Source organism: Manis javanica, chromosome 2 (assembly GCF_040802235.1).
Source record: "Manis javanica isolate MJ-LG chromosome 2, MJ_LKY, whole genome shotgun sequence".
NCBI classification, from domain to species: domain Eukaryota; kingdom Metazoa; phylum Chordata; class Mammalia; order Pholidota; family Manidae; genus Manis; species Manis javanica.
Window position 1 is genome coordinate 59,175,522 of NC_133157.1, and position 11,291 is coordinate 59,186,812.

The 11,291-nt window shown below is 37.0% G+C and overlaps 1 protein-coding gene and 1 long non-coding RNA gene across 3 annotated transcripts in view; one reads left to right on the top strand and one right to left on the bottom strand.

The window, feature by feature from the left end:
• LOC118972419 (uncharacterized) overlaps positions 1 to 9,229 on the bottom strand; it is a 271,560-nt gene extending 262,331 nt beyond the window's left edge. Inside the window, exons 1-3 of one of the 2 annotated variants that reach the window (XR_012127725.1) lie at positions 8,987 to 9,229; positions 7,470 to 7,548; positions 6,355 to 6,396 (exon numbers count right to left, since the gene is read on the bottom strand). This is a non-coding gene — a long non-coding RNA (uncharacterized lncRNA). The remainder of the gene's footprint in view (positions 1 to 6,354; positions 6,397 to 7,469; positions 7,549 to 8,986) is intronic. The other variant, XR_005061379.2, reaches the window with a different exon arrangement.
• A 32-nt stretch (positions 9,230 to 9,261) lies between these two features.
• Positions 9,262 to 10,723, top strand: DMAC1 (distal membrane arm assembly component 1). The gene is made up of 2 exons (XM_017671185.3): positions 9,262 to 9,598; positions 10,441 to 10,723. The coding sequence occupies exons 1-2, from the start codon at positions 9,325 to 9,327 to the stop codon at positions 10,503 to 10,505; spliced, it is 339 nt and encodes a 112-aa protein (XP_017526674.1). The 5' UTR covers positions 9,262 to 9,324; the 3' UTR covers positions 10,506 to 10,723.
• Positions 10,724 to 11,291: the final 568 nt, after the last annotated feature.

Sequence of the window (11,291 nt, forward strand, 5' to 3'; positions counted from 1 at the left end):
ACCTAAAGGCTTTTCCTGTAAGATTGGAAACAAGACAAGGATGCCTATTCTCACCACTTCTTTTCAACACAGTACTGGAGGTCCTAGCCATGGCAGTAAGACAACACAAAGAGATAAAAGGCATCCAAATCAGTAAGGAAAAAATTAAACTGTCACTATTTGCAGATGACATGATATTATACATAGAAAACCCTAAAGACTTTATCAAAAAACTATTAGAACTAATAACTGAATTAAACAAAGTTGCAGGATAGAAAATTAATACATAGAAATCTGTTGCTTTCTATAATATTAACAAAGAATTAGCAGAAAGAGAAATCAGGAAAACAACTCCATTTACAATTGCATCAAAAAGAATAAAATACCTAGGAATAAATCTAACTAAGGAGGTGAAAGACCTTTACATTGGAAACTATAAAACACTCATGAGAGAAATTAAAATAGACACCAGTAAATAGAAAATCTATCCCATGCTCATGGATAGGAAGAATCAATACTGTTAAAATGGCCATGCTGCCCACAGCAATTTACAGATTCAATGCAATCCCTATCAAAATACCAATGACATTGTTCAATGAACTAGAAGAGATAGTTCTAAAATTCGTATGGAACCAAAGACCCCAAATAGCCAAAGCAATACTGAGAAGGAAGAAAGAAGCTGGGGGGATTACGCTCCCTGATCTCAAGCTCTACTACAAAGCTACAGCACTCAAGACTGTTTGGTACTGGTACAAGAACAGACCCAAGATCAATGGAACAGAATAGAGAGCCCAGATATAAACCACACATATATGGTCAATTAGTATATGAAAATGAGCCATGAATATACAATAGAGAAAAGACAGCTCTTCACCAACTGGTGTTGGTAAAACTGGACAACTACATGTTAGAGAATGAAACTGGATTATTGTCTAACCCAATACACAAAAGTAAACTTGAAATGGATAAAAGACCTGAATGTAAGTCATGAAACCATAAAACTCTTAGAAGAAAACATAGCAAAACTCCACTGAACATAAGCATGAGCAATTTTTTCTTGGATACATCTCTTCCACAAGGGAAACAAAATCAAAAATGAACAAGTGGGACTACATCAAACTAAAAATCTTCTATACAGCAAAGGACACCATCAGCAGAACAAAAAGGCATCCTATAGTATGGGAGAATATATTTATATATTTGGTTAGCATCCAAAATATATAAAGAACTCACATTGCCTCAACACCCAAAAAATAATAATAATAACCCAAGTAAAAACTGGGCAAAGGACCTGAACAGAAGAAATACAAATGGCCAACAGGCACACAAAAAGATGCTCCATGTTGATATCTCATTGTGGTTTTAATTTGCATTTCCCTGATGATTAGCATCTCACACCAGTTAGGATGGTAGGCTACGATCCAAAAGACAAGAAACAGCAAATACTGGCGAGGATGTGGAGAAACGGAAACCCTCCTACACTGCTGGTCAGAATGTAAATTGGTGCAACTGCTATAACAATATAGAGGTTCCTCAAGAAAACTAAAAATAGAATTTCACCAGTAATTTCACTCCTAGGTATTAATTAAAGTAAACAAATGCCCTGATTCAAACAGATATATGCACCCTTATATTTATTACCAAAGAATATGCAATAGCCAAGATATGGTAGCAACGTAAGTGTCCATCAATAGATGAATGGATAAAGAAGAGGTGGGACATATACACAACGGAATTTTATTCAGCCATAAAAAGAAAAGAAAGCCTGCCATTTGCAACAACATGGATGGATCTACAGAGTATTGAGCTCAGTGAAATAAGCCAGGTAGAGAAAGACAAATACCATATGATTTCACTTATTTGTGGAATACAAAAACAAAGCAAAAGAGAAGGAATAAGACCGCATTAGACTCACAGACACTGAAAAGTGACTAGTGATTATTAAGGGGGAAGAGAATGGGCAGGGATGGGGGCAAGGGGTAAGGGAACTGTTGAACTACTGTGATATACATTTGATTTTAAAAATAGATTAAAAAACACTTTAAAAAATGAAAAGAATGGAAGAAACAAGAAAGATAAATGGCAGAGTCATAATAACATCCAAAAAAATACTGTCATGAAACATACAAAAATCATGACCAAAATACTTCTCCCTGAATTTTAAAAACTTAAGAAGCAATCAGCTCTATGAAGTAAGAGCTCAAAGCACAAATAAAAGAACTTACAAACAAGCTGACTAGACAGCAGGAGAAGATTAAATATGAGTTGTCAGAGCTCAAATAAAGCAGTGGGAAAAAAAGAAACCATCAAATTTATTAGGACAGAGTAGATGAATACAAGGGAGACATATTAAGGGGCAAACTTAAAATAAAGAAGAACACAAATGCCAAGCATTCATAAGAAAATGAAAGAAGATACAACAGAGTATATAACCGGAATCTCTGGAGAAAAAGTGACAATATGTAAAGGGAAGATCCTCTTCCTTCCACAGGAGGAAGAAGTGATGGGACAGTCACTCTGCTGAGCCCATAACAAGCTCCCAGGGCACAGTTGAGGGGTTACAGCATGTCATACTGCCCTGTCATTCTCTTCCATGTGGCAATGCTACAGCCCCATGGCTCTCTGGCCACTGCCCTTTCCAAGGGCTATGGAAGTAATGAAGATTCCCTCAAATACGCTCATCAAAAAGTGGAACAGATTGTTGGCGGCAGGGAAATATGTAGAGGCTATTTTTTGTTAGAAAAAAAGCAGACAGATATCTTTCTGAATCCATGAGCTGACATGTTCTAAACAAGCCCATTTATCACTGGAACTGCAAATGGATTGTCACACAAAGCAGATACTGCTCATTTTGGAGAATGGAAAAGAAAGCGTGTGAAAGTATGGACACCCAGCAAAATACAGACAAGGATGTCACTCCTCATCTCAGGCATCTCTAACCCTCTGCTCTGGAAGTTAAAAGCCCAGGTCCTATTCTTTTCTAGAAATGGAGGCCCACCAGAGTCACACCTGCAGAAATTTATGGGGTCTTTTTTAAATTCAGAAAAAGAGTAAGCCATAATTGGAAGCAATGCTCCAAACAATGAACAAATACTTACAAATGAGCAGATAACTGAAGTTGTGTATCTTTAAAAATAAAGAGTCATGAGGAGTTCCTTGAGGCTAAGAATGAAAAAATTAGGAATGAAAATAATGAAAAGCTGAACAGTTCAGTCTTCAGAAGGTCCAATGAAAAAGAGCCATACATAGATGCTGATTTTCTAGAAAAAATCAGTACTATGGCACTTGTGATCACATTATGAAATTTCAGTATCATCAGTCTGGCAAAAGTTTGCAGCAAATATAGGGAAAGCCAAGGATATACCAAAACGCAGTCTTCAACTCACTAATTTTCTGCCTTTAAAATTTATTCTCTTAGAGGAGTATTATTATTGAGAATGTTCTGAAAGGGCTTATAATTAAGTAAAATAGAAGATCACATGAGAGGAGGAAAGGAAGAGAGATAATATAGTTCACACACGACAACAACAATGACAACAACAGACAGAAAACCACCAGGCCAGTGATACTCCTCAGAAGTATGTAATCCGTTGGTACTTGAGAAAAGGCAGACCCATGGCTTGGGAAACAATCACTGGGAAATATGCAACATATCTGATGCGCTGCTTAAGCCAAGGATTCCAGATTTGGTGGACACTAAACTCTTAAGATGTTCTAGCTATCCTATTATAAACCAAATGGCCACTGGGAAACAGTTCAAGAAACCATTATTTTTCTTTTCTTAGGGTTATAAATGCATAAAAACACATTTTGCATAATAATCTATATTGTCATAAAAGATAATTCAACACCAAGTTTTAATATGAAAGCCTAGGGCTCTCTGTATTCATTTTGTTATGTAAATTTATTCATTCACATGAGGTGTATAAAGCACATAGCTTTCTAGATGAAACTATACGTGCCACACTTCAAGCTACTTTAACATAAAGATAACATTAAGACGAACAAACTCTTTACATTTCTTTTACATAAGAAGCAAATGATTTGTTTTGTTCTTTTCTTAATTTCCAGCTTACATAATTAATCAAGTTTATAACTTTTTTGTTGTTGTATAGAGCATTATTTGAAAATATGTAATGAATTAACCTTTTGTCTTTAGTGATAAATGAGTAGAAATCATGCTAGTTGGCTGTATTTGGTTATAAGAAAGCAATAAAATAATTGTTTCAAAAAATGTATAATTCAGATAAATATTCATGAAATAAAGATAAGAGAACATACATATTTGTCTCTAAAATACAGTATTTTATATATTGTGTGTGTGTTTATGCCTAGAAAACTGAACTAGATAGTCAACAAAGATATATATCCTAATAAAGATGTTAGTGGACCTCAACAATTTCAAGTAGGAAGGAAGGGAGGGAGAGAGTTAAGGAAAAAGAAAAGGAAATCATTTGGCATCTAGCAAATAGGTCTATCTAATCATTCACATCAAAGAATAAATTCACCAAGCCTCAGAATTCTCCACAGCAACATTCAATGGCAGAGAATAGCAGAATAACACAAAATCCCTAAGAAAAGAAAGTGCCAGCACAAGTGTTACATACTGCTGCCGTAGCCTAGAGATTCTTCAGAGTACGGTCTGGGACAAGGGTTTAATTCAGCACATGGATTAGTTTCCTAAAGCGACGTTAACAAATTTGGTGGCTTAAAACAACAGAAATTTAACCTCTCCAGTTGTGCAGGCCAGACTAAGCAATCAGTTATCTATGACCTAAAACAAGGTGTTGGCAGGGTTGTGCTCCCTCTGAAGGCTCTAAGGAAGAATTTGTTCCTTGTCCTTCAGTTTCTGGTGGTTGCCTGCATTTCTTAACTTGTGGCCGCATTACTGCATGCAATCTCTGCTTCTACGGTCACACTGCATTTACTTCTGTGGGTTATCTTTCTTTGCAAGTTACTTATAAGGACACTTGTGACTGCTTTCAGGCATGCCCAGATAAACCAGCATAACACTCCATTTCACAATCCTCAGTCACATCTGCAAAGACCCTTTTTTCATATAAAAGGTAGCATTTATAGGTTCCACACAGATTATAATGAAATTTATGGAATTCTAAGGGATTAGTCTTTCTCAATTCAAAGCAGATAAACTTGAAAATTGGGATAAAAACTGTATAATTTACCAAAACGATTTCAGCAGGTAGTTTAACATATTTCCAAAATACAAACAGAGGAAGGTATATCAAAGCACCTCCCTCCCCGCACCAATCCCACTGCCAAAATAATAAAGTGCCTGGAATGGATGATTTCACAGGGAAATTCTAACAAACCTTTTAATAAGTAGGTAAATTCAATGTCATTTTATATTTTAGAGTACAGAAAAAGAAGGAATGTTTCCAGATTCTTTTTATGAAGTGGGCATATAAGTAATTCCCAAAATCAACAAAAGGATTGAACAAAAGGGAAACAACCACATTTCAAAGGTTCAACAGAAGTCCCTGATCATTCAGTATTAGGACATATGGAAATTAATAACCTTCTTGTATTTAAGCAATAACCAGTTAAAAGATGTAACAGAAGAAAAAATATCCCTTATTTTCAACAACACAAAAGATAAAATGTCTGGGAGGAAATGTGGGAGATCATTATGAAGAAGGCTTTAAAATACTTAGAGGAACATAAAGCAAGATATGAACAAAAAAAAGCATTCCATGTCCTTGGATAGGATGATGCAACATCATAAAGATGTCAGTTCTCCCTAAATTAACCCACAATTTTCACAGAAGTCTAATAAAAATGTCAGCATCATTTTGTCACAACAATCATGCTGAGTCAAAAGTTCATGTGGAAAAATAAACACATAAAAATAGCCAAGAAAAGTCTGGAACAGAAGAGTCATGGGGGGAACCAGTCTCCAAGTCTTAACACTTTATAGAATTTCAGTAACTAAAATAGTGTGATTCTAGCACATGAAAAGACAGACAAATTATGAAAAAAATATGGGGTCTAGAAATAAACATACATCTATATATGGCATTTTAGAGGTGGCATTTATGGGGAAAAAGTGGACTATTTAATAGTGTGGAAAAACTGGGTTAGTGAAAATGAAAAGAAAAAGAAAATCTGATTCCTCTACTAACACCTAATAATAGGATAAGTCCAAATTTATTAAAATTCTAAGTTTCTTATAAAAAAGACCAGAATATCAGGGAAACCAAAGAAAGTAAAAGGTTTTTCTAATTATGACATGAAACTCAGAAATAAATGGAAAAATTAATTAATTCAATTACATATTTCAAAAATGTACATGATGAGAAGTACAACAGGCAGAGTCAAAAGGCAAATATCAAATTGGTACCAAAAAAATGAACTTACAAAACAGACAAAAGGTCAATCTCTCAAAAGTACAAGGAGTTCCTAGAAGTCAATGAGAAAAAGACAATCCAATGAAAAAAATGGGCCAAAAATACAAATAGTTCACAGAAAAGGAAACATGAATTGACCTTAAACATACATTAAGAAGATCACTCATAAAAGGAAAAAGAAAATCAAACCATCAGATTGGCAGACATCAAAGTTCAGTAATTCACTCTTTTGGGAAATAGGGTGCGGAATTAGGTTTTCTCATACTTGTTGGGAAGAGCATATATTGGTACAACTTTTATGAAGGTCAATTTGGTAATGTCCATGAAGTTTGTAAATATGAGACTCTTTTAGAAATATATTCTAAGAAATACACATTTGTGATATGATGTATGTACAGGGTTATTTACTGTGGTACTATTTCTAATAGCAAAAGAGTAGACAGCAGCCTAAAGGTCTATTAATGTCCAATCAGTGCAAGGCCAGTTAAATCTAATATAGTACATCCACACCTGGAGTACAACAAAGTCATACAAAAGCATGATGACATGTTGACTGATATGAAATGATCTCCAAAATCACTGGAGGAAAGAATATACTCCTAACAGGCATCTCTGAGAAGGAACACAAGAAGCTAAGACTGGCTGTTATGAGAAGAAAATTGGGTGGCTGAGGGGCAGAAGTGTGAAGGACACTTTTTAGTATATGCCTTTTTATAGCCTTTGTATTTTGAAAATTCAGAAATCAATAGGCATGGTCATAATGCCTGTGAGTTATAAGTGTCAAAATGAAGTATAGAGATAATAAGGAATAGAAGAAATATATACAATAAAGAGAATGAAATAAAGTTAATTTTCAACCTCCTTTTTCCTTCCCCCAAAATGCACACATCTTCCTCCAGTTACAATTTTGCTTGCTTTCATTGGCCTCTACCCTATGCCATTTATCTCAAGAGGTCCTTTAATGTTTCTAATAATTTTCCAAAGTTATATTAGTACATCTCAAATTCAACCTGTGCTATATCCAATAACAAAAAGGAATGAATTCATTCCATTTGAGGCAATTATAAGAGAACAGACACATGTTTTGGAAGATACTTTAAAAAAGTGGTTAAAATAAAATCTTACCTGTTGTTTGGAAAATGTGTTATGGGCCATTTGCTAATATTTGTTTGGAGAATTAAAGATGTCCTCTTGGCATCCTTCACTGTGATAAGAAAAATAAGGAAGGTAAACTTTTCAACAAGACATGAATTTAAAAAGTCACATGTGAAATAATTATGATATCCATGGAGATGCACAAGGTCATACACTGGGATGTGAGAAAACACTGTAATTTCTATTTCTGTTATTTTATTTTATTTTTATAATGTATAAAGTAGTACAGAACATATAATTTATAAATTATAAATAGGGATACATAAAACTATTGCATGTTCAACCTTTTTTATCCACAGAAGTATGCAATCAAAATGTTTGGTAATGACTTCCAAATGATGATTTTTTTTCACATAAATAAGGAGAAATCATATGCACTACAGAATATACAGCACACTAGAGAATAGCACAGTAAGAAGCAGCCATAAGTTATGAATTTCTAAGTGAAATAATATTGAATTCATTTGGTACAGCCCTTAGCACAATGTGCTCATAGTGACAGACTGCTATAGAACCTGAATTTCCCAAACCTTTCTTTCTACTATACAGTAGAATACTATACAGTATATACTATACTATAAAGATAATAAGCAGTAGAATAAATACAGAAAATGAAATAGCTTTCAACCTTCTATTTCCTTCCCCCAAAATTCACTTCTTCCTCCAATTTAACTAAATGGGGACCATCTTTGAAATTAGGCAGCAAGCGAACTCAGTATTTCCACTACTTTATTTTCTCCTGTTACTTTTTTTTTTTATCATTTTTTTAGACTTCTGAATATCACATCCTGTTTTAGAACATGGAATTTTAAAACCATTGTAAAGAAGTTCAAACCTGACATTAATCCTTTTTCCACCCATCTCCTCTAACAGAAACAACCTCAGATGGTGGTTCACACCTGTGGGTAAAACTGTAACATTTCCAGAACATCCCGCCTGGCTTTAGTGTATTTGTATATCCTCAGGTGTGGAGAGAAGTTCATCTCCTTGTCCATGGGTAATTACCTGGGCAACGGAGGGCGTGTCTGAACCTGAGAGGTTAAGGGGAGGGGCTGGCTGGCCTGCATCCTTCCGGAGCAGGGGAGAGGGAGGGTGCTGGACTGCGGTTCGTAAGCAATAAACAGGTTTTAAATTTTATTTCTCCCTTTGACGGTTTTTGGTTTTTAGAGGTATTTTGCCCCGGGATTCCTTTCCCCGGACTTACAACACCTGTTTTCAAAACCGAGTGTGGTTCCTTCACAGTATTTACAAGTGGCGTTAAAGAAATTTGCTCTATTCACCCACACTTCGGCTCTAACTATGGCTGTATCACCTAACCAATTTTGTCATGTATTGGGAAACTGAAGTCCTGTTGGGGTGGGAAGAGTAAATGGCATAATGCAGACAATCGCTCAGCAAAATGTGTAGCATACAGTTAAGTCACATAAAACTTCACTCTTGAGTTACACACGGATAGACGGGTTAAGTAACACGGCCAAACGTCTCACCTTTTGTTCTAGGCAGGAAACTTAGAAACCCAGACATCTCTTCCAAAAAGACTGAGCACTGAGATATTAGGGAGTTGGCTATGTCAGAATTCTTATAAGTAGGGTGGGAGTGTGTGGAGAGTGGGACCGGTCTCTGGCAAGGCCAAGGTTGCTGCCACAGAAACGCACCACGGAACGCCCACCTCCATCTTTTCCCCTTCAGCAGCAGATAGAAACTACGTTTCCCAGCGGCCCTGAGGCTACTTCCGGCGCAGCACGCTCAGGGCTCTGCTTTCCGGCCGCACCTTTTACGTCGGCTCGGCCATCAGCTTTTTCTGGCGGAGGTCAAGTCCCGGAACATGGGTTCTTCAGTGTCCCAGCTTTTTGAACCAGGCAAAGTCGCTGCGCTTCCGGAAGGCACCACCTCCGCCAAGCCCGCGCCCCTTTCTGCACCCCAAGCGCCGACTTCTCCAGCGCAAGCCCCCTTCTTCACTACCTGCTGGAGTTGTCGTGTGCTTTCCGGGTCGGGGCTGATAGGGGCGGGCGGGTACGTGTACTGGGTGGCACGGAAGCCCCTGAAGCTGGGATACCCCCCGAGTCCAGGGACTATTACGCAGATGGTCATCGGCATCAGTGAGAGTCGGGGCACACCCCTGGGGAGCAGAGGGAGAAGGGGAGCGCAGCCGCGTTGGGGGAGGACGGGGCGCTCGGGCTGATCTAGCGGCGGGAGGCACCCAAAAAAAGATGCGGAGGCGGGAAGAGGAAGTTGAGACACTTTTTCTAAGTCATAATATTTTTGAAAATTCTTATGAGCCTCAATGTTTTTAATCCTAGCAATGGCAATTAGAGATGTTATCATTATAATAGTTCTTTTTTTACTGTTAAACTAAGGCACAGAGAAATATTGTTTCAAGGTCAGACACGTATGTGTGACAGATGGCCTTTTGTCCCATGTTTATCTGGCACCAAAGCCCATGCTTTTTCTCCAGGTCCTGAATAAAGCCTGAGCAAGACACTTAAACCTTTGTTAAAGAATTAAGGCTTTGAAGTTAGATCTTAGACATGGGTTCAAAGCCCACATATTAGGTGTACCACTGTGTACTGTGGCCCACAGTCCTTATCTGTAACAATAGTAAGTGACTGTCAAGAAATCTTCTAGTAAAATGTAGTGATTTCTTTTTACTCTTCGTACCAAATGAGTGCATAGAAGTTTAGGTTTTGTGATTTCTTAATCTTTGACACCAGACTGTCCATATCAATTCCCTTTAAGCCCCTTTTTTGCTTGGGGAAGTAACAAGTTTCGTTTGCCCCTGAAGTTTTTTTTTTTCCTTTTCTGAGCTTAACTTATATAAGAAAGATATAATGGTAATATATCTTCTAGGAGTACTATAACAGTTAAATAAGGTGACATATATAAAAGCACCTGGTAAACTAAAGTGCAACGTACATGTAAGGTACTGTTTTATTTTTCCTAGGCATCGCTTGTTGGGGTGTAGTCATCCTGTCAGATCCCAAAGGGAAGGCCTTCCGTGTTGTTTGAAAGTACTACCAGTGAATTTGTCGTCTTCTGTCCCCATAACACACAGCAAACATGGGGCTTATGGATGTTCTGGACAGACATATGGACACGGACAGACCTCAGTCCTACAGATACTACAAAACTGAAAAGACAAACATGGGTTGCCATTGACAACCAAGTGAGTGTGGCTTTCTTTCCAGGCTCTACAGGGACCAATAAATCCCTCAGAGAAGAGAACAGGCTCTGTGTCTTATGTGGGGAAGGAAGGTATAGTAGGAAATGACAAACTAAATTGGAAAATGAACTAAACTATAATTTTAAATAGTTGTTTTTACTCCTCCCATAATTGGGTCAACACCCATTATCAATCCTGGAATAAGCACCATGCAATATACAGAAGTGCATAAAACTTTTTATCTGTATACTGCCCTTATTTCTCCAGGCATAGTCAAATCCATTACCTTAGGAGAGTTTCACTTGCTACTCAAAGGTGGTTATTTCATTGGTGGTTAAGTAAACCTTAAACAGCCCTAATAATTGGCCCAGGGTCATTCTGCAAGTCAGTGATGGAGCTAGGACTTTTCTTGTCTAGTTCTAGCTTAGTCTTTCAGTACTAGGATGGTTCCAGAGAGGCAGGAACTGTCTTTATGAAACAATTAGATAGCCATAAAAATCAGTATACAATAAAAGACTTAAGTACCAAATTATTTTAGAGAAATTCTCCTTTTGTAATTAAAAAAAAAAGGTTCTTTTCCCACAAGCACCATAAATGTTTCTGTGTTTAAACTGAGATGCTTTTGAGGAAAG